The following is a 24,076-nucleotide window of genomic DNA, read 5'->3' as shown; positions in this document are numbered from 1 at the left end:
GTAGTAAGGAAAATGTCTGGTTTCTCTGCTCATTGTGGTGACAGCATAGTTTCCTTGAAGGGAATTTGCTCTGCTGTTGGTTTGCTATTCCCTTGAGCAAATCACTTCACCTCCCTGTGTCTCAGCTAGCTCTATCTGAAAAAATGGGAATCTGTTATATTCTTTGTAAAGCACTTTGGGATCCATCAATGTGAAAGACCAGGTGAGAGATAGGCATTAGTATTTTTAGTAGCTTTTGCTATACCCAGCTACAGTGTTTGCTTAGGTTCTGCCTTGTCTGCTCTGGCCTGTCTCATTTTCTGGTGTACAGGCCACACAGATTCTCACCAAGCTGATTTTAGTACTGATTATACTGATTTTCATTTCAGCTCTTGCAGCATTACATTTTTATGGGTTTTAGTAAAGCTTCAGATAACCTGTTTTGTCTCCCTTAATAATGCTCATTTTGTTAATAATGGTCGTTAATGATGGTTGCAGTAACACCACACTGTCTCTCCTCTGTTCATTTTCTAATTAAGAAAAATATGTCTTGGTCAGTTTGTGAACACTAAAGGGAGCCTTTAAGTTTTTGCCACGAACAGAAACAAGCAGATACATGTCGATGCCTACATATGCGTAATGTAAGGCTTGTAGTAAAAATTGGTTCAGCTACTTGAGAATATTTTCCAAAGTGTTTTATGCTGTCCCTGCAAACTTACATGTGCAGTTTAATCAGAACACTTCTGTACCCGTTGGCAGAGAGCCTGTGGCTTTTGAGGATTGTTTCCTTATGAACAGCTGTATCCTGTATGTTGTATAATGCAGGAACTCCTCTACCTCACAGTTCAATTTTACAAAGGCAGCTCTCTCAAGATTTGCAGTGGTGCAGTTGCTCACAAGTGTTAGGATTTTGTGCAGTGCTGCAGAATGCAGTCATTTGAATTGTGCTTGCCGCCCGGCTGCACTGCAAGCTGTGACTGATGTTGCTGTTCTCTTACAGGTGGGAGACATAGTGTCTGTTATTGACATGCCCCCAAAGGAGCTGACCACGTGGTGGAGAGGCAAGCATGGATTTCAGGTAGGCACAAGTTTCAGACCTGACAATGCAACTCAAGTAAAGTCAGGATACTCAGCTTAGAACTGCTGTGCCTGTGCAGGATTGCTTATGGATATAAACAGTGAACCTGCATTGATGTAAGAGGACTTTCCCTTTTGCTCTGGACTTGGGCTAGAGCAGAAGTGTGATCTTCATCTCCTTACCTAACTTCGCGAGGTAGGGATAGCTGGGACCCTTTGATGTTGATCAACAACTGGACTGATGCTAGCGGAAGCTTATACTGCACCCCGTGAGAGAGCTGACATTATGCCGTTCTTTCCACTATCTAACACTAAGTCGGGCAGAACATGGAGGACTCACAGAAAGCCAGTTGGTAAGGCTCTGCCACTGACTTGGACAAGCCACTCAACTGATCTGTGCTTTCATGTCTACATTTATTAGAAAGTTTTAATGTTACTAGTACTGTAAATGTCACAGCAGAGAAACTTAGATTGAATTTGCAAAAGATCCTAAACTGACCTCTGACTTAGGTACCAAAACCTTTGAGTTGAAGTGGCACTTTCCTTCCAAAACAGTTGTTATTCTGTCCCTTGGATCTTCTCATTAGGAAATTAAAATAAAACAAAAAGTCTTTATTTACAAAACAGAGCCCCAAAGCTACTGAAGGGTGGGGTAACTGACTTCCTACCTCCTCACACTGCAGCGTCGCACCGTTTGAGCTCCTTTCAAGCAGGAGGAATTTTCATACTGCTTTTGCTCTCTGTAAGTAGGTGGAATTTTGAGTTTGCTCTGAAGAGGGTCAGAATTGACCAAACACTTGTATGTTTCGGCCTAGAAAGTCTTCTCAAAGTATCTCAGATTTTCCCTGACAGACCTTCCTGTGCCAGATCCAGGGTATGGTTCTGCTGTCATTAATACTAGGGCTGTGTACAGTACAAGTCCCATCTGAATGGAGTGTTAGTTATATGATTGCATTTCTGTCCGATGAGCCAGAGCATGAGATACAGCTTTTGTTGGCTTTATATCAGGTGTGGGAGTTCTGATAATATCTCATTTGTAAAATGAGAGCAGCATGGTCATACGATAAGGGCTGTGAAATTAAGCTGATTTCTGGTGTTAGCGCACCAGTATTTCTTGAACAGACTTGACTGTTCTTCTAGCTTTGAACTGTGTCTTTGCAGGACTTTTGTTCTAAACTTAGAATCCCTAAAGCTGTACTTTCTGTACTATGAAAAACGAGTACAATGCTTTGGTACTACTTGGAATGATCAGTCTGTGTGCAGCTCTCAAGGGAATCTGTAAAACCAAACAAAAATATGTGGTGATGTGTGTGTGAGTGCAGACACTTTGTACAAAGCTGATTGTGTCCCCTGTAGGACATGGGTTCTGTTACTCAGTGCAAGCTCCCTGCTCGCCATCAGGCTGGTTGCAATTGTGACTAGATGTGAAGAGCACCACTAGTGATTAAAGACACAAGAGGCAAGGGAGCTGTTTTGCAGTTTGGCTGCCGTCTGTCTCAGATCAGAGCAATGCTGTTGTGCTTTCCCAGCATAAAGATTTGTTGATGAGCAAAGCACTTGAAAAGCAGTTGTCTGTATCCGTGCAGTCAGTACCCTGACACAACAGTCCTGAACAGCTGCAGAAATAAGGCGCCGTATTTTTGCTTAACAGAAAATTCGGGGTGGGATAATCCTGCATGTTAACTTGTAAGCAAGAGCCTTCACAATGCGAATCAGGTCGTGGCCGCTGGACTGCAAGACTGGAAATACTGCAGCTATCATGTACTTTTCAGTATTTCGGTATTTGTGTTTGCACAAATGCAGAAAACGAAGTTAGCATCCTTTAAGAAGGTACTGCCTGTCAGCTGAGATAGGGTGACAGACCATCTGTACGCTTTTTGCTCCTGCTGACTGCAGAGTAAAGCTGGTTAGCTCAGAGGTGGGGTTCAACAGCTGTATCTCAGTCGACAGGCAGTAATTTCATAAGCTATGCTAACTCAGTTATAACTGCATAAACATATCTCTTCACACAACCATGGATCTGATTTGCAGAGGAGTGCATTTTTCCTCTGAGTCGACAGTTTTTGTCATTTCTCTGAAATGTACTTATCAGAGCTTTTTATTTTCATGAAACACCATCAGCTATCAAGAGATGGAAATTCTAGGGTTGTACAAAGAGGGAGAGGGTTTTTTAACCCCTCTTTCAAGTTTAAGGCCCATAAGCTGTGAGTGTATACAAAAAGTCCATTTCCTGATGCAATGCAGTTTTTCGATCGCACTAACTACTGCAGGAAAAAGAGAATTTGGAAAAAGGAAATTTTTCTCTGATGTTAATATACCAGACCTAGAGATGTGTTGCAGTTTAGTATCACCAATTAATACTTAAAAAGTATTGATTATATATTATAGGTGAAGGACGTTGTTCTAGTAATATATGCAAGAACCGATAAAGCTGTGCAACCTTTTCAGTTTGTTATAGGTAAACAATTCTGTTCCCATTTAGGAACAACAGCCATTGTAAAAGTGATAGCAATCTGCTGAGCTAGTCGTTTTAATTCATAAATCAACCAAGACTGTCTTGCCAGATTGTTGAGATTCTGAGATCAGCTGTCCTGCAGGGAGCAAAGACTTGCTTGTAACATTACACAGTCTGTGAAATCCATAGTAGTGCGTTGCTGATAGTATACAAATCTTCGGAAGGGGCTTTGAGCCTTCTCTCTTATCTCGAAGCAAATCATCATTAGCGTATACACCTGTGCTTCTGGCAGTGGTGTCCCAAGGATGAGATGTAGGACAAGATATACTTGGTGGGTTTCATTTTTTGAAATATCCTTTAATAGTCTGGCCTTTACAGTGGAAGCCTTTGGGAAGTCTTTCAGGTGATTGCCTGTGTGCGGTAAATTCATGCTGCAGGACTGAAAATGCAGGACACCCACCGAGCACACAGCTCCCTGAGAGTGCAGTGGTCTTCGAGGAGCTGCGGTCCTTCATACAGCAGCTTTCAGATCTGAGTCAGCTCCATCTTGGGATTTTTTCCCTATTTGATGACATGTATAAAGTTAAGCTGTTGAGCAGTTTTCTCTGATCAAAGAAGTGGATGGTATAAACAAAAAATATATCTCCACTAACTTGATTTGATTGCTTCGATTGTTCCTTCGCTCTCAGAATGGTAGAATACGCACCTACTTGAAGTGTAATGCCATCCCTTCTACCATTGATTATTCATATCTGCACAGAATGAGAAGTTCAAGCAAATATACTGAAGTGTGTTCAAGACATTTGGGAGAAAAAAGGGTTTGTTTTCAGAAGGCCAAAAAAATGAAGCAACCACACGACTCAGAATGACTTAAGTCAGGAGGGGAATTCAGAAGAAATGCAAATACGGAGGAATCTGTCATGAAGTGTAGCTGGAGGGACAAGGTCTCGAATGAAATGAGGCAACTGGTAGAGATGTTGAGAAAAGGAAGGAGAATTAAAGGAAAAATTGTAAAAAAATTTAGTAAATTGGAAGGAAATTTAATTCTGCACCACTTAAGCATCCTGGCTGCCTCATGCAGGCCTAGGAGTCTGAGGGAAAGCAGCTTGATTTTTATGTGCAAGATACCCAAATCCTGCGATAGCAGTCTTTTCTGGAAATCTTTTTAGTGGAAAGCACACATTAACAGTACATGAGTCTGTATGGATAATGTCTGTAAAGTTACCTCACGTCTAGGAGAAGCACACACGGGCTGAAGATGATATGAGCGAGATCACAGGCAGCGAGTGGTCACTTCAGGGGCTCTGGGTCTGGCTGTGAGGCCTCCCTTTCCCTCAGAATATTGTAAGGCCAGTCTCAAGTTTTTCTTGCTTCGTTTGGTGTGGTTAATCCCTCTCAGATCCCTAATCTTCACCTGGAAAGCTTAGACCACAGACGAATTTTCATGTCTGACAAAATATGCCATGTTTCCTTAGTGCCAAATTATTAGCCTGGAGTGATGGATTGCTAGCTACATAGAGTGTCTCATAACTCATGGAGCTGTAAATTGTTTGTGGAAAAAACTGTCTTGCTGTGCTCCAGTACAGAACGGTGTTTACAGAAGAGTTTTCCTTAGCCCTGTCCCCTGAATGGGCACAACCAGGTGGGGAGAAAAAAAGGAGCTCTTAAAGACCAAATGTTTGTTCATGGGACTTGTCGGTTTGTTGCTTCTTGCTAGGGATGGAGGAAGGCGTTACCACACGGGCCACAATTTGGATTGCAAACCATGTCTTGGTAGGAGCAGAGCAAGCCTTGTAGAAAAGAATGATGTCTTGACTTTAGAGCATTTACCTGTTTTTGTGTGTTTAAAGCAGCTGTGACTCTGTACGTATTTGCGGAAGTGCATGCATTCCTGCATGCCCCCATCTATTAAAGCACACAAAGGCTTTTCTTTGTGTCGTATCAATTAACGAGACGAAGGTCTACAGATGTCTGCCGAAAAGCAAACCTGAGAGGTTGCAGGTATGTTCGACTTGAACAGCAGCTTTGATTCGTTATGGAAGTCAGCTTGTTCTTTGCCAGCCAGAGCCACCCCCTGGGAATTCAGCCTTTGGGTTCTGGGTTGCAGTTGCAGGCGGCTTTCTCCCAATACCTGACCTAATGGCGGCATTGCAAAATGCTTAATCCTGGGCAGAACAAAACAACCCGTTAGGCTTCTTATCGTTTTTTCTGGTTCAAGTAAAATGATTTTTAAGATGTTTTTCCTCAAGCTTTTTTTTTTTTTCTTTTCAAATGTCCTCAGTGAGTCACTGCTTTCAGTGTTAAGATTGTTACCTAGATTACAGCCACCTCCACGTTAACAGCCTCCCAGCCTTCTTTGTTTTCTTCTTTTCTTTCATGCTTTGTCTTTACAATCAGTAACTGTGTCAGACAGCTGAATCACTAGGGACAGGCACTTTTCTGATGCACAACTGCCTTTTGATGTTCTTAATAATTCTCTCTTTTGGAAACAGCTTCATTAATTGCACCACTGCACAACAGCAAGCTGCACAGCTGCTGGTGGCACAAAGCAATGCACAAGTGTGTGCAGCCAGGGTGGGGGTGGGGGCTGGACTTTTTGGGAATCAGCCTCTTACAAGAGCTTGAACTGGTTGTGAAACTGCAGGCCTGTCTTTCAAAGCATGTTCCATGCTGGACCTCACCATGGGATTTAAGACTGAATAGGTTTCCCAAAAAGGGACGCCTTTCGTCTTGGATTGCTCAGGAGTGAGAGAGGCTGTTAGTTGAGACCTTTTTTTTTTTTTTCCTTGTGCATAATTTTATAACAAATACCATGTACGTGATGGGAACATAGGGTACCAATTAGTAAAAATGGCCTGGGAAAGCAGAGCACATTTTTGTGGCAAGTGTCACTTTGGAAGGACCAGTTCTTAAATTAAGACATGCAAAGGCAAAGTTGGATTTCTGGCTCACGTGCTTTGGTCTGGGAGCTCGGCGCTAGCGGCAGCCATCTGGTTGGAGGATGATATCACCTGCGGAACAGGCGGCGTGCGAGAGCCCGGTGGACATGTCACCAGTGACGTCCCTTCCCAGCCAGATGGCCCCCGCCATTTGTAGAAGGATGCCAACTGCAGCGACAGATCGGGCAAAATGATGCCTGAACTGATTTGCCACGACAAAACGTTTCCTCCTCCGCACGCATCCACTGCGCTATTCCTGGAGGCACGCAGCAGGAGTTTGCAGGGGCACCTGGACACGAGCTGGCCTTCCCCTTGGCACCCCCAGCCAGCGAGCACGGCCGGAGTGGACGCACTTCTCGTCGGGAGCAGCAGGGATTTCTCACACCTTGCTGTCAGGGCGCGTGCGACCTTTGGTTGCAGCGTTGAGCTGCCTGCTAGCTCCGCCGCCCCGGCAGGTGGGGATGCTGACGGGAGGCAGCCTTTGACGGCCTCACCTGGTGTCCTACCTGCAGCTGCAGGGCACCTCGAGCTCTGCGGAGAACGCTCTCACCCGGTGTGGGGGTGCACCAGTTAGAAGAGAAACAGGCTTGGTAGAATCCTCAAGTCTGGTAAAGGAGAGCTGAATACCTCGGCCACAAAACTCGTTTAATTCCTTTTATTCACAGAAAGGATTTCTGTGTAGGACGTTATACATTATTTATCCATTCTATGCTATAAAGCAGGTTCCCAAAGAAATACAGGCCTTTGGTACATAGAGATGCAACGGAATAACTGCTGTAGGTCGTTAGTTCACGGATTTATCTTGGCGTTGATTCTTTCAAGAAAATTGTAGGCCTTATCTTGTTAGATATAAAGGCTTCTCCTAAATTTTACTCTAATTCTCCTCTGTAGCCAAGGCCAGAGAGCTGGAGGCTGCTTTTCACTGGCAGTTGCCACCAGCACCCTGGTCTGTGGAGGTGCGAAAGGCATGGTGCTGTGAACTGGCCTGGGGCACATGGATGGGGGAAGACGTCTGCACTCGGTATGAGATGAAAGTGGAGAGTGCCAGAAAACAGAGGGTAGAGTTTGTTAGGTTGTCAGACCTTGAAGTCTCTGGCACCGTGCAGAGAATCATCCTTCCCTTTCATTCTGGCTCCTGGAAAGGTTTTTTAATGTGGATTTTTTTTGTGGCTTAAATGTAAGAAAGGGGATCAGGGGGGAAGGTATGATGGAGAAGAGAAGGAAAGAGAGAAAGATGGGAGACGAGTGCTCATGCTTCCATCCAGCAGTGAGAAATGAACACAATGTGCGTGAGGTGGAGGCTGGATCGAAGCAGGAATTAAATTCTTCCTTGCTCTACCTGCGCAGGGTGCATCTGTTTTATTTCTGCCCCAGCCACTAATATTGTTTCCTGGAAAACAGCACAGTGAAAATTCTGCTCGTGGAAGCCAAATAAGCAATAAAAAGATGTTGTGTTGGTGTTAGGTTTTGCTAGCCTGTCACAATTTAAAACTAAAAGAGGAAAAAAAAAATGAAAGAAATTTAACCCATACTGTAGCTGATGTCAAGACCAAAAAGCAATCAAAATGTCTCAAGCAATGTTTCATTTGCCATTTGTGTTACTGATACATTCTCACTTGTTTGAATTCTCTCCTCACACAGAAAATGATTACTGTTGTTTTGACTTTCCCATAAAGCCTGGAGCATCTTCCAGTTTTAGCAGTCTGTGTGGGGAAAAAAAAAGACACAGTAGCTGTTGCAGGAATGTTTGTATGTTATAGTAGTGTGTGCTCTCCTCCTTCCGTTAAGGTGTGTAGTGATTTTTTAACCTTCAGGTGACCTTGTAGTTATCTAAATGTATATTATCTTTGCTATTATTTTTTGTATGTTACCAAATCCTTTAATCCTGGCTCAAGCACTAACAGTGCCTTGCTACATCTGTTGAGATTAACTCTTGGACTAAACTTATCATGTATTTATACAAAATTGTGGAAAACTTTCCGTGGAAGGAAAAGCAGCATCTTTTAAGTGGGTGGGAATGAGGCACAAGTCGTAGGTTATGACCCTGAAGATGATCTCCTAAGGATCTTGCAAGAAAAGTCAGAATAAATATGTCAAAAAATGTAAGCCATGAGAACTGCTACCAGTAAGTTAACGTCAGAGAGTTTGTAAACACTAACAGAAGTAAAAATTCCCTTTCCCTTAACAGTTCATTACAATTATTCGTTCTGAACATGGCAAAGCTGACATGTTGAGAGCAGGTGCCATGTTTTATTTGGGAAAGGTTTTGAGGTACCTAGAAGCAGTGGCGTAACCATTTGGCACCTTGTTTCATTTCCAAATTCATGGTTAGCATTGTACATTGCATTGAGAAACAGGAAAAACACCGTATTAACAATCAAAGGCAAATAAGCTTTTAATTACAGTATGGGATTTGGGGTTGAATTTAGATCCACCATTTTTCGTTACGATTAATGGAAGGTTGGTGTCCAAATACTTCACATTTCTTCGCAGGCATAGACTTGTGGGCAATTTGAAAAAAAAAGTTCTCAAAGCACTGAGAATGCAAGAAACTAACTCACTGCAGCTATGGAGTGTCCCAGATCTATCATTTGTGTGATGGGGCTGAGACTTTCACCAGATGTGTGCTTTTTTCCTAACTTAAAAATTGTCTCCTGCATCTCTTGCATGGAAAATATCCAAAAAAGACTCTTAGCTCTAGCAAAGTATTTAGAAATATGTGTAATGTATTTTGTTTAAATACCAATACTTGTGTATGTACAATCAGCATGTTTCTCAGCACCAGCAGAGAAGCACCCTTGTGGTATGAGCTGCCCGATGAGGGGTCCCTGCGTGTCCTGCTAGCATTCGTGCTGGTTTCCTTGTGTTAATCAGCGTGTTTCTGTCTGTACCCTGCACACAGATCTCTGCTGTGCTGCATCATCTCCTCGCGAAGCTGGCACGCTCAGGTAGTGAGGGTCAGATTGAAGCCTTGCATTGCCTTGGTTTTCGGATGGGCTCAGTCCCCGAGGCACCCGAGCCAGAGTGTGATGCTCCGGCCGGTGTCAGGTGCCGACGGCGAGGTCTGCTGCTCCATCGTGCTGCTGTGAAGTGCTGGTCCTGTGCTGTCACAGCCGTCACAAAAAGCATGTTCTGGGTCTTTAACCTCACGTATGATGGATTGCAGTTTGTCCTCTTCCTTGGATAAAACGTTGCCTTGCTGGGCTTTAGAGTGTGGGAAGGAGAAGTGGTCTGAACTTACTGTTAACTCTTGCTCCCTTGGAGGGTTTGGGATGGTTTCTGTCTGGACACACCATGCATGGCAGTGCTACTGAGCTGCCTGCGAGTTTGTGGGCCACAATAACGTGGAGTAGGACAGAGTTCTGTTGTTTTTTTTTCCTTGGAGACGAAAGGGAATTGTGTCAGATGAATAACCGGGGAAGGAACTCTCTGCCAGACTCCCAGCGCTGGCTGCCTGGTGGCCCTGATGGATTTCAGTGATGTGCTAACACGACTGGCAGCGCTCCCGGCCCGGTTCGTCTGTTGAGATGAGCTCAGGGCCCGGCCGCTGGCCCCTTGCCATGCTTTGTTGCAGCACTCGACCAAACTGGGGCTGCTTGAAGCCACTTGATGCTTTCAGCTGTCCGAGTCCCATGCCTGACACGGGGCAGGAAATCCTGCTTCTGGCTTGCACGGGGCAACTCAGGGGGTGGCGGTGCTTGAATTCCGTGTCACTGTGCAGAAGCTGCACTGGGTGAGGAGGTAGGGTCTAAGAGAAAAGGGTCTGGAGATGTGGACCAAGAGTAAAAGTTGCCAAGGGCGCTGGTCTGGCTTGATTTTCACCTGGGGTGAGAGTGAGAAGGAAGGTGCTGTGAAGTGGAGAGAAGGTTGGGGTGCTGCGAGGTGTGAAGCTGCCTGTGCCAGGGCTCAGCACAAGGTTGATGCGTGGGTCACGTCTTAGCCTGAATCCTTAAACAGCGAAAGGGAAATAATTTCACTTCTCCCCAGATCTGGAGACCTTTGAATGGCATGTGAATTCCTGCAGGCGTGTCCTGCTTACACGAACCATTGAGATCCTCCCCACGATAGTCCTTAACCCTCCTGCTGATGCAGGCAGCCTCACGGCATTTCTGAGCTAGAGGTGGTGCAGGAAAAGAAGCTGTGTCGGCCAGGTCGGTGCAGGAACGCTGCGCGTGAGCGTTTGAAAGGAACCACTCGGAGCACCTTGCTGTGCAGTGGGCACTCGGAGGTGTCCCTGCCAGCGATGCTGGTGGCAGAGAAGGAAACTGCAGTCAGTGGTTGTCAACATTTTTTGGATGGCGCTGCTGTGTGGTTGCCCAGGGTGGGTTGTTGCTTTTGAAGCATCTTCAGATATTTCCTAAGGAGATTCTGGCCTCTGAGGTTTGTTTCTGGAATCTTCTTTCTGTTCAGCTTGATGAGCAGATACACAGATAAATCATACCGTAACAGTATGTCTACCAGCTGTTCTCTCCAATCAGTTTTCTGTAACGGATCTGGGGCACTGTTCTCCCTCATCGTTTGCTGCTAGGGAAACTGAGGCACAGTGGTTGCACTGGCTTGTCCATGTTCAGAAGCAGGGGTGAGACCAGGAGTTCAGGGCCCAGTTAGAGGTTTATTTGCCACATCGCACAGTTTCTTCTGAAAACACTTACGTTTATTTCTAGTCAAATTACCATTTTCTTATTTACAGATGAAGAACTCATTTTACTCATTTTACTGTACATTATTAAACCCGTTCTCAGTTCTGAGATTGAATTCAGTTTAACTAAAACTACATTAAAAATTTTTAACAAGCTCTTTCAACACACTTAATTTGAATGCTTCAGGATTATCAGTCATTAGCCACCTCATCAGATGATGCACACCACAATAAGGCTGGGATACAGTAAAGCACTTTATGCATTTGAAGTGTCTTCTGCCAAATTATGCCTTTTTCTGTAATACGACCATGCAGATATGCAAATATATTTACCCATATCAGATTTCAGGTTTCTAACGGAATAAAATGTTAAAGTGCTTGTGAATACAGTACTGTGACAATGAAAAATGATCGAGCATTGGTGAGATTTGAATACAGATGATTGAGATGCTGTGCGCTGAAGCATCTTGCTCTCTTCATTAAATTTCATGTTATACACATGCAGCCAGGTGCAGGAAACCCAGCTAAAGTCTTTCTCGAGTTCCACTTGAGATTCAGGGGTGTGTAACATACTTGTCCTCTCCCCGCTCCATGCACATGGTTGCAAGTTGACTATCTCTGTCCTGTGCACTAAGCTTAGGAAACAGAACTGTATTTTACAGAACTAATCACTTGGTTTGTAGACTTTTTGGCTGCAACATTTTGAAAAATTACTACTTCTATGCAGGTCATTTTATGTTGGATAATGTTATGGAGCATCAGGCAAGCATATTTCAAGGAAAATGTTATGCGGTTGCTGGTTTAACAGTTCAGATCTTAAAAACACTGCATTCAATAGTCTGCCTTTCTTTTTTTTCCTTCCTACAGGTTGGATTTTTTCCTAGCGAGTGTGTTGAACTAATTAACGACAAAGTTCCTCAGTCTGTGACCAATTCTGTGCCAAAACCAGGTATGTTTGTTAGATTTTATGGTGCGGTGAAATTAAATGGAGAGGTGTTTTTTTTTTCATGTTCCATGTTTAATACCTCCTTTATACACCACATGTTATACTCTATGTGTTGATCATGCTTTATGCGTACCATGTTATTCTCTGTGTGTTGATCATCCACATGTTACCTCTCTCTGAATAGTCGCCACTGTTAAATGTCTTTCATCTATGGTGTTTTGTAAGCCAGTATCAATGTTCATCTCCTGCATGATTTGGAAGATTTCAGGCATGTAAGAATTTAAGATTCCTTCAGTAATCTGTAACTAGCAATTCCATGCAATATCCCAGTTCGTGGTGTCCAGAGAGTGTTTCACATTAGTTTTTTGGTTTTTTTTATAAAGAACACACAGGTGGTCCAAAAATGTTTCTGTTGGCTTAGATGGAATAGATAAATTAGGTACTGCAAGATGCTTTCTGTTTGGGGATTGATGCAGAAAGTCAGATATAGCAGAACTTGGAATCCTAATTGCCTCTGTTCTGGGTATATAACTCTACCCACTTCCTACTGCCTTTCTGGCCAGTTCAGTGTTGTATGAAATACAGGCAAATTACTGCCAGGCTCTGCTGATGAAAGGAAAAATAAACAGGAGATAAGATCTTGGATCTCATCCTCTTGTCATCCTAGTATATATTGGGCATGATTGCAGGTATATGTGCTGGCAAAACTGAGATCTCTATAGAATTTACTGGTGCTGAAGGTTTTGTTTTACTCTTCATATTTTTTATACATTCATGGTTTTGCGTGTGTGTATCTTGTGTATCAAGAGAAGCAGTCTAAAATTACAGATCTTTCTTAAAACACTATGCATCAGGCAAGTTGAGTTGGATAGCTGGTTAACTGGTGTTCTTTTCATCTGTTTTAATGATGATCCTTATCTTACAAGATTGCTGATTTGATCCATCAAAAACAAAAAGATGCATTTCCAAAGTTTGATTTTTACTAAGGGAAATTAATTTTATCAGATCTTATGTTAGGGCTTGGGACTTTTGGTTCAGTGGTAAAAAGTCACGAACACCCTAAGCTATCAGTGTACTGCATTAATCTGCATGCTTCAAAGAGCTGACAATTCAGGGAAATAGTTTTCGCAGCTATTGGTATCTCCAGCCCTTGTTATTCTTGGGAACGTGCAAATGTATTTGTTAGAATTAGTGTCACAGAGATCACTAGCAATTCCAAGCCCTGCAGCAGGTGGTCATTCCATAAATCCAGTATCTGCCTTTTGTTGTTTGAAGTTGATCTCTAAATACCGTGATCACTCACTGCTCTGTACTCTATCTGCTGAAGCATGTAGACAAGGGAACTTTAAATCTAAATACAGGCTGGGCTGCTAGATACAATCATAAGCAAGTGTTTACTATTAAATATGGCTCAGGCAATTAAATGTCATGAACTGCTAGTGAGTAGTTTCTTGCTATGCTTTAATGAGAGATAATGAAGCAGCATAGATTAATAGATTCTATTTGGCTTTAACAACACACTAGGGGGTGGATTTCCTCTTTCAGTCCTGGGAAATGTTTGTTATAAAGTTGATACCAAAAGCCCAAGTCCTATTAAAACTAATGTGTTGAAAGATATTGCCAAGTCATGAGGCTGTCCCTGTTGACCTTCCCTGATAGTTGTTCCAGGCGAACAATTAAAGGCAGAAGACTGCTCTAGAAGAACACTAATAAGGGCTCAGATGCAAGGACTGCTACAACAGTTGCAGCTGTTTGTGTAATCCTTCCCTGCCCTTCCTGTGCACACAGAATTTATACCATTTCACTGCGGCATTCTGCTTTCTATTTTTTCCACCTTTGGAGGTTACAGCGCTTGCATGCTGGAGGCCGATGTCCGGAGACTTCCTTGGTTGGTACAGAAGTTGGGGCGTGGGGGCAGCTAGAAGGACTAGGAGGAGGCTCCCATGGTTAAGGCACGTCGAATGCTATGGTGGAGAACTCGAGGCACTCATCTGCCTGGAGGAAAAAAATGATGTGTGAAATACAGGAGGGGTGAGATGATAAAGGGGGAGGAAGGAGTTCCAGTTTCCTGGTCTGGGTTACCACACAGGTGCCCAAGCTGCCTTGCTTTGGTTAATACAGCTCAGTGGGGTGGCAAGGGGCAGAAATGAGTTGCTGGAGCACTCCGAGTGGCTTAAGAAGCACTGCTGCAAAATGTGAAATTGGATTCGTCCAAGCAGTTCCTTCAAAGCCTTGCCAGGAATTGCACTGCTGGGATCATGCAGAAGAGCTTGCTTTTTGCTCACCCATATTCTGTGCATTTAATGCATTTTGACCTCTTGCTGACACGTGGGGTATTTCCCCATACACCTTAATATCAACATAAACTAATTTCCCCCTGGTAGCTATATTTTAAACATCAGATTGGCTTTTTCCAAAAGACTTTCCTTAAAGGAACCTCTTGGAGATTTTGTCCTTATTCAACATTGTCAGGGTATTTCATCCAGAATTAATGCGAAGTTTTAGATTTGGCATTGATAAGGCATACTTATGAACATGCAAGCTTTATTTTATTTAATCAAAATATGGTGTGTAGAGCATCTAGGACATTGTGTATCTGCAGCATAAAGCTCTTTGCCATGAAGGAATTCACAAACGTAGAACTGCTTGTGTTGTTTAATTGTCCATAGATTTGGCTGCATTGAGTAATCTAATGAAAAGCAGATGGAAAGCGAAGAACTTCCTGCCCTGTGTTTTTATTAGTATTTATAATTAGAGGGTTTGATTTGCTGAAGTGATGAGGACAACATTTTAATAGAACCATAAAATACTGCAACGGCCTTAAATACAGTACAAATAATGACTGAAGCTCAAATGGAAATGAAAGGCAGGCAGTGGGAGCGGAGCTGAGTACAAACTCTGCTTTTAGAAACAACATTTTCATTGACCATGGAAGTAAAAGGCTCACAGCAGTGATAATGCAGCCAGCGCCTGAGATAAAGAGAAGGAAAATGGACCATGGGGGAAAGCTGTCCATTTTATTCAATTTTGAAAATTCAAGGTAGTAAGAAAGAATATCAGTTTTGCCTCGATCACCTCTGAAATTCATTTGACAGTGAAGTTTGGATTGTCAAAATTATCTCCCAGAATGCTGCAAGGGTAGGTATACTTGCAGATATCTATATAGATATATAGATACATACAATTAAAGTAGGTTTCATTATTGCTTAAGAAAATTGTTTGGAGTTTTCCTTTTTCAAACTCTGGGCACATGAGAAAGCCATACGAGGAGAAGATGGGGTGCTCAGGATTTCCTGGAGGTTACCTGTTGAGTGGTGTTTTCCCTTCCCTTATACTGAGTCAATATCTAATATGTTACAGTTAATATCATTTGCTGACAATTTAGCCAAATTTCAGTACTGCAATAGATGGAATCAGCTTGTATTTATAAAGATTTTTAAAGAGATGGGATGAAAGGTTGCATTTGAATTTCAGATAGTTGGTGAGAAGTGAAGCTTTTAAATATTCATTGCGGTGCTTAGAAGAAAAAAAGTGAATAGCTGTTGTGTTTTTTTCCTTATAAGTGAACATTTGGGAATTGCCCATAGATTGTGGCTGTGTTTACTCTTCTCATCCACTTCGTCCATCTCTTGTTGGCCTTTTCTGGGAACAGTGTGTTTATGTCTGTGTGCTCGTACCGTCCCCACTCATTGCTTTGGCGTAGTTAAGTCACAGGCAGCACGTCTCAGCTATCTGTTTCAGTCCATTCTCATAATTCTGGATATTTGTAGTTTAACAGTATTTAAAATCACATACCATGCGTCACCTCATACATGCTATTTGTTTCGTGTCTGTTGCTAACAAGTAGTTCTTGCTGCGTACCAAATCTTCACTGCCGTGTGCCTCGGCGTGGTGATTTGTCTGAAGGTTTCGGGAGCATCTCGTGTCAGTGGGGAAACAAAGAACACAGATGCAATTTACAGTGCGACAGTGAACCTGGGTGAAGAAATGGGGTATAGGAAGGTAATGTTTTCTTTTTTTTTTTTTTTTTTTTTTTTTTTCCAAAAGAACATGTTTAAAACTTCAGGGGTCTTTCTCACCCATTCCTCAGTCTTGCTTGGGACAATGAATGAATGGGCTCGGCAGCTCAGCCCAAATCTATGGAGGGATTTTTCAAATTCTTGTCTCATCCATTCATATAATTTAGATTTAACAGATAAATGTAATCTTACATGAAATCAAGGATACATTACAGGGTACTTGTTAGTATTACAAGCTATTATAAATAAATATATTTTTAAACAAAAATAACAGATTAATCTGGGGCAACAGTCAAGTACAGATAATCCACTGAACTTCAGAAGGATTAAAATTTAGGTCTGGATCAGGCAACAGACTCTCGGAGGACCCAGTGGCTATCCGTTCTAACCTCCTGAAGACTCTGGTACAGTCCTGAATGCAGAATGGTACAGAATGAATTAATCTTCATAGAAAAAAATGCAAATTGAGTTACATTGATTATGTTAGAGCTATTGCAATCATAACAGACTCTTAACGAGGTAATGCCTGGTTTGAAACAGGCTAGTTGCTAATCCCTGGATGAAGAAGAAGGCGTGGTTTTGTGTTTTTTTCTTGTTGGTTTGGTTTGCTTTGCTTTTTAAATCAGGAGGGATAAGGTGCAAACAGAACTCACATCCCACAGATGCCTGGGCTGAGCAGCCGTTTGACACCTATGAGCGCATAATGTCTTAATTAGTGTTTTTATAAGGAAAATATGGAAAGATACAATGTATGTAATTAGTACCATTCTCGTTAATCTTACGTAAACAAACCAGTTGTTTGGCACTTAACATGCAACTGTTTCAGCAAAGCTAAATTAAATGAGACTTTCATTGAGCCAAGACAGGTACTGTTTTCAGTGTGGGAGCAGACATACTAACACGCTTAGGGCGGCCAGGAGTTCTTGATAGAGAAGACAGAAGATGTGCCTTCAGTACTGACAGGCCTAAGGGCCCCTCCTTCAAGAAATCACCTTCTCTCAGCTCCTGTTGAGTGGAGGGACAAAGATATGGGGATGGAGGTCATCGATGTGAGTGTAAAAGCTGCTTCTTTGGGAAGAAGCTGCTGCTTTAGGCAGGACAATGCCAACTTGTTTAAAGCCCAGATTAGAACTGGTCTAATCTGTGGAGAAGTCATTTCTGGACTTTGTGTTTTCTTAATTTCATCCAAGCAAAAAGCCAACACTTGGGGCCGAGGCAGCAAGAGCAAAGCCTCAGCAGTGTCTGCAATTGGTGATTTTCAGGAAGAAAACCTTTTGTCAAGAGGAAAACATATATCTTAGACAATTTTGTTTTCCTTTTTGTACAGAATAAAATGTAAGATAAAGCAGCTGTCTGCTGTATTACCGCTAGAAATGGAGGAAAGCCGAATGTGCTAGGAACCCATTTACAAAAATGTAAATTTACAAATGTGGAAGTTTTGTTTCTTTTTTTTTTTTTTTTAAGAGGTTGGCATTGTCCATTTATATAAAGACACACTGCATCTTCCAGCCCAGTTCCTGACTCAACAAAGTACTTACACATAGGCTTAACCGTAGACACATGCTTAACAGGCATTGGGAGTAATGCAAACAAATCCTACGGCTCTGTTGCTCAAGAGGGTTGGGCCTTGTGCTAAAAGTTCAAACATGCTAAATGCCTTTTTTTTTTTTTTTTTTTTTTGAGTTGGGACACACTGGGTGGGGAATTCTTGGATCCTAATGAATTTCCAAAGTGTTCAGGGAATAAAGCACCAACAACACGAAGGACTGAGCCTGTGGTTTTGTGTTGCACTGTGTACAGCCTAGCTGAGCTTTGTGTGAAATTAACCCATTTGGAATGGGTGCATGTTTTAACCAACTTTTTTGTTTGTTTTTTCTTTTTTAATGATACCTTCCCAGTCTCCCCTGCCCACGGAGCCCGTCCAGCGTCCTGGAGCTACTTCCCCCCTTGTACGTTTTCATTTATTCCTTGTTTCTTTCTTTCTGTCTCTCTCTCTTTTTTCCTTCTGTACATGCCATTCAGTAGCACTGTTGCTTTGAAGGATATTCAGGGAACCAAAAACAAAACTTCAGTCTAACATTGTGCCTTTGTAAAAGCTCTTTGGACATAAAACATAATACAGCAGGGAAACAAAGAAACCAATTCTAACTTTTTTCTGTGAGAGCTGATAGAATCATTCTGAGTCAATAATACCATAACTGCAAGAAATCGCTCTCTAAAGTGCTGGGCAACCAAGTGAGAATGCCAATTTGAAAGAAAGAGAAGTTTAATTTCTCTCCATCACCCATTTTTAACATGGGTCTGAAAGTACATTACAACTTGAAAATATTCAGAAGCAAAACTTTTTTTTTTTTTTTTTTTTTGCTAAAAGATGAGAAAATGCCTTTTGTACATGGTATTTCACAATGGCCCAAGTGAAACTGGGTGTCAGGTGGAGGTGGCTTGCTTAGGCAGAGCATCCTGCTTCATGCTGCTGTGGTCCTGTATTTAGGTCCAGCTAGTGGTAACCTAGACCTCATAACAATAGCCTATTGCCAGCAAAATTGGAGGCTGTTTCCATAGACTTAATATGTTTTATGATAAAGGTCTCATTTACACATATCAGCTCCCAAAGGGATGTTGTTTGGATTTCATAAATCAGTCTTAACATTGGCTATGCAAATATTATGTATATATTTTTATATAAATATGGAATATGTGTGTACGTGTATAGATGTACACATACATGCCCCATGCCCATGCACACCTGCAGCCTGTTGGCCCCGAGGAGATGCTGATAGCCCAGTGACATGGAAACAGGCTCCTACGGAGAGGAGTGTGGTTTGACAGAAAGCGCCTTGTTTCTGGGGTGCAGACTTCACGTCCTGAGCACCTTGCAGAGCATGAGCCCGGATCATCAAACGCTCTCCAAACAGAAGGGAGGAGACTTCAAAGAGGAAAGGGAGAACAGGGTTTGTGTTTTCAGATGTGGTCTTGGAGCCTGTGTGCGGCTTCTTCCACTGCAAGTATCCCAACCAACAAGAGCCAGGGGTATTTAAACTCGGATAGTGTTTTTAAGATTGAGGGCAAAATTGCTATAACTGACTACATCCAGTATATAGCCTGCCAAAAAGTTTGGGAGGTCAGAATAGTGGGCACTGGTAAGGACTGAGGAGTTTCCTTCAAACATGCAGGTAGGGATTGGTGCAGCTCCTTGAACGTATGGGCCCTTCAGAGATGCCATTCCCACTAGGGTTCAGTAATAGTTAACTTCAGATAATAAAAGTAGGTGTTTTTGTTTGTTTGTTTGTTTGTTTTGTGGCTTTTTTTCCCCCTTTTTATTTTGAAGACAAAGAACAGCCACATTTCAGCTCACTTAACCTGAAAAGTTAGCGTTCAGCCACCCTTTTTTAAGCTGTTTGTGAGGAGGAGTTCACCACTAGAACAGCTATAATACTTCTACTCAAAGGTATAGGGCTTGTTAGTGTGTTAGTGGTTCTGCTTGTTTTTTGTGTGAAATTAATTTCCTTTGACAGCCGTGTCCCTTTGTGAGTCATGGAATTGCAACAGAGATTAGAGACTTGGCTATCGCTCCGCACAGAGCGCCACCGGAGAGCGTGTGCCGCTTCCCCCCGTGCCTAAGTTCTGCTCTGTGGTCTGCACTGGCGGTTCTTGTTTGTGATGTTTCTGTGTACCAAAGATCATGGTTGCATGTCTTCTGTTACTAGCAATTTAGGAAGATACTTGATGTATTTTTTTTAAGTATGAAAGCTTCTGGGGCCTGTTCAGGCTCTGCTGGTGTTGGGAGAAGTTACTTTCTGTGCTCAGGAAGCAGTTTTTAGACCCTGAGGGGTTTTTTTGGCCCTCGGCTTCCCCATAAAAAAAAAGTTGAGATCTGAATAAGGAGGCATGGGGCAAAGTATGTTTTTGAAACTGGGACAGAGTGCCTCTGAAAATGCACTCGAAATCTGCAGTCTCCCAGCCCTAGCAAAGCCCCCTATTGTGCAAGTTGCGGCTATGTTTAAACATCTGTGATTCTTCAACGAGCATTTGCCAAACTAAATTGGGATCTATTTTATAGAATTTTTCAAAACTTTTTTAAAGTGAAAAGTGTTTGCAGTGATGTGTTTACGTACTGTGTGTTTGTTAGCACTAGAGTTGAGAATTAGACTGCATCTGCTGTGCTCAGACCTGAGCCAGCCTTAAGCCAGATGCTTGGGTACCAGTAGCGTCCACCTGCATCCTCAGCAGCTCAAGTTTCCTTGGAATTTGGGTGCTCGGTCGGTTTATTTCAGCTCACCTCATCTTTTTTGCTGTTCATCCTGTGAGCTTGGCATATCACTTCACTTTTGCACAGAGCCCTTGCTAGTTAGGAGTACCTCATGTCTAGAACATGCCAGAAAAGCGACACCTTAGAACGCACGACACTGAAATCTGCGTTTCTGTAGCACTGTTTCTCTAATTGCTGTCTCTACAAATCAAACTGTTAGTCTCCTGTAGCTTGTTCCAGGAGATATTTTAATTTAACTTTGTCCTTTCTCTTGCCTTCTGTCTGTCCCTCTGCCCTCTTCCCACCCGACGTTAATTATGTGCAGATTTGGAGATGGATAGTGTAAAGCCAGGTTCTGCATGTGTTACAGAGGCTCTGAACCAGTCCCAGCTGAGCTCAGGTAGAGCCCGTTAAGTACAATTGGTCTCTCGGTGTCCTAACCAAGCCTAACACTGTACGTGATAGCAGTAACTATTTACTAACACCCTAGGTTTGCTTACAGAAGCTAGATGTAGTCAAAATAGTTTATTATTAAGATTTTGTGATTATTTTAATATCTGATGGCTGAAAAAGCCAATGCCTGACTGTAAGAATCTCCCCACAAACAGATTTTCTGCAACGATTTCATTCAGGTCCGTGAGTCCAAATCTTAACAGTACTGCTTAACAGGTCTTGAATGTGAGCGTGTGGTTGCTCTGTAGTATCAGTGGCTGTTAGTCTGTACCATAAATTAGCTTCTTTTTTTTCCTGACTGATGAATTTTTAAATGTAAAGTGTTCTTCTTTTCCCAGGCGTTCAATTTGGGCCTCCGAATGCTATATCCAAAGAGTGTGCCAAACCCTCTTTGACCATGTTCCGGAGGAAAGAACTTGCTCGAATAAGAGAGAAAAGAAATGTGGTTACATGCTGTAGTTTTATGGCAACGTAAATGACCCTAATGTCTGCCCACTTGCGCAGTGATAGCAGAAAACAACTGTGTTGTGTTGGCATTGTCATGACAACGTCGCTACAGATTTTCAGAACTAACATTAGGTAAAATTGAAGTGTTCGAGTGAAACTAAGGAACTGAGATGCATCTCTGGTGGATTTTATGTACTTAAACAATTTGATCGCTGATTATGGAGAGGTACTTGATAGCAGACATTTCTTCTTTGTTGTTTCAATAAATTGTATCTGGACTTTTAAGAAAATGGAAATGGTGTTTTAGGATAGTAATTGTGTAACTTTTTGTTTACAGCAGGTTAGATCGGGCCGGCTTTACAGTAAGGCTGGCGATAAGACATATTTCTTGGGAAGCATTAAGACAACATGTTGTCCTCTTACATCCCTTTGTTTTGAGGTTGAAATGAATTCACATGGTAACTGTACATTTCATGTAGATGGTCCCAGTGTATTGTTTGAGTATAATGAATAGGTTAACGGGTATTTGATATTGAAATGATACTAATAAGTACAACTAGTCAGAGCTCACTTGGGTTCAGCTCTCCACAATGCTGGTATTGTATTTAAGTTTATTAAGGAGGCTAATGTTTCTGCAGCGTAGTGATTTTAAGTGCTTGGTAAGTGCCACGCATTTTTCCTAATTGTATTTCAAACGATTGCAAATCTTCTTGTGGTTCCCTATGTGTAAAGCTGCCTCAGCTCTCCCAGTGCTGAAGTCCTTGTCTCTGCTTCCATGGCTGCCTTCTAAAGTCACCGAAGGAGGATTTATATTTTAGCTAGGCTTTAAGACTTTATTTTACTCCTGTAATAAGTGGTTTGTTGGATGCTTGCATTAAAAACAAAGAATTTTTCTTAGCAGTATTATTTTGCTGGTAGTTTGCATCTTGGATATGTCAGGAATGCCAAACTTGGGCTTCCATTATTATGTTGAATTGCTTGCTGTCAGTGCTCATTTTTCTGAATTGCGCCAGTAATTACCTGTTTTTAGGAGAAGGGGATTTATTGCCATTACTGCTCAGGACTGCACACAGCTATAAGACATGCTATTGCAGTTGTCAGTCTTTTTAGTTCTTTAAATTTGTGTACAGAATCGAAGTACAAATCAGAACTGCAGCAGCGTTTTCCTGTTAGTTTTTCATTTCCGCAGTCTCCCTTTCTCTTTGCTCTCCCTCCCTCGTTCAAAGTGATTCTCCCCCCCTTTTTTCCCTTCTCATTTTTTTGGCAGAAATAGAAAGGAATCAGAACTGTGGGCTGATCTGTGGAAATGCTGCTATATACAGGATTCATCTGGTCTCCTATGCAAGTTGCACCATAAAATCTGTGATTCTGCCGGAAAGTATGAGTTAGAGAGAACAGCTTCCTAGAGCCTGTATTCTAGGAACAGATACTGACAGAAACTCTAAATTACATATTCTGTGTTCATTGGAAAAGTAAGCGTCAGTAAGTAATCTGAAGTTGATCTTGGCCTAGAATGAAAAACTCTTGGGCTCGGGACTGGATACAGCTTTTAGGCTGTTTTTGTAGCACTCACATTCTGTCAGGTTTTTCCCTTTAGAAGGCTGCTGCAAGGAACGTATGGTAGTTAGGTGTCCAAATTCTGTTAGATGTGGTGTTTAGCAGGGGAACTACAGGAACAAAGCACCTGTGGGCTTAATCCAGCCTCCACCAACCCCAAGCTCCATTTCCCCTCCTCCCCAGCTGGTGCATCCCAAGAGCAGCAGCCTGATGATGTCCTGCCCCAGCTACTGAAGCGTCTCTCTTCAACCCCATTTTAGGGAGTGAATTTTGCAGTAGTTGCATTTTGCTTCAGCAAGCCAAGCAGCACTGAGCTGTGTGTTTAGTTTTGCTTTCTCAGCGTTAGTTTGGGAGAAGGCGCCAGGGAGACCTCTGTATGAGCAGGCTGCTCCAGGGCTCTGGGGTTTTCTTCCCTTTTCCCTCCCCAGTGTGGGGGCACAGCAACCCCCCCCGGCTTTCCCCAGAGCCAGCCACTGAGGCAGAGGATTTCCAGTACGATTTGCACAGCTGAAACTGAGAGCTATCTTCAAAATGCCCCCTTTCCCTTTGCAGTAGGGAAGTTTTTGATACGTTATTCTATAGAGCTCTGTGAAAAGATACCTGAAGATTTCTGAGGTTGCTCAGCATTTCAGGAAACTGGGGGTGTCCAGCGGGTTGCAGGCACATAAGGATGTAGATGCCAGTGCATAGCAGTTCTGGGGGTCCTCTTCCAAACTGGGACAAATGATAGATTTTCATGGAACTCAAAGAAAAAAAAATGTCCTAAAAGTAAAAAACTATGAATTTTCTTTTTTCTGCAGACTGCACTGTGCCTCTGTCTATGAGAACATACTTCTGTCTATAACTTGTTTTTGAATACAGCCTTCAGAGGCAAATCTGAAATACTTTTTCTGACCACATAAATAAAATCCATAAATTCTGGCTCGCTCATAAGTGAGGGATGAGCAAGAATTTTAAGAGTTTCAAATAAATTCCTAGGGATACATAGCGTTAGGAGGGCAGTGAATTTTTTTTCTTCTTAATCCTTTAATCCTTTAACAGTGCAGATGTTTTCTGGCAGTAAGAAGAAAGCATGCATTTTGGCAGGGTTTTTTAAGCACCCATGACTGTGTTTCATACCCACAGACTGTGGAGTCTTAGGTAATGTTCGCAGTTGATGCAGTATTTGCAGTTGGGAAAAACAGATATTTCTGTAGCATGTTGTAGGTGCTATGGAAACGTACTTTGATGGTTATCAGTTATTTGTGGGTAAATTGGTTGAAGTTTTTTTTTTTTTTCTTCGGGAGGCCTGGGTTTGAAAGAATGGAGTTTTCCCT

The 24,076-nt window shown here is 42.4% G+C and overlaps 1 protein-coding gene across 2 annotated transcripts in view; it reads left to right on the top strand.

Moving 5' to 3' along the window:
- ARHGAP32 (Rho GTPase activating protein 32) overlaps positions 1–24,076 on the top strand; it is a 259,950-nt gene that overhangs the window by 183,049 nt on the left and 52,825 nt on the right. For both annotated transcript variants that reach the window (XM_035555641.2, XM_050715088.1), the window contains exons 10-11: positions 980–1,057; positions 11,957–12,038. In XM_035555641.2, the coding sequence (XP_035411534.1) occupies positions 980–1,057; positions 11,957–12,038 (160 nt within the window). The remainder of the gene's footprint in view (positions 1–979; positions 1,058–11,956; positions 12,039–24,076) is intronic.

Source organism: Cygnus atratus, chromosome 22 (assembly GCF_013377495.2).
Source record: "Cygnus atratus isolate AKBS03 ecotype Queensland, Australia chromosome 22, CAtr_DNAZoo_HiC_assembly, whole genome shotgun sequence".
Classification (NCBI taxonomy): Eukaryota; Metazoa; Chordata; class Aves; order Anseriformes; family Anatidae; genus Cygnus; species Cygnus atratus.
The sequence above is the reverse complement of the archived record's forward strand: the minus strand, read 5'-3'. Positions and strand labels throughout refer to the sequence as shown.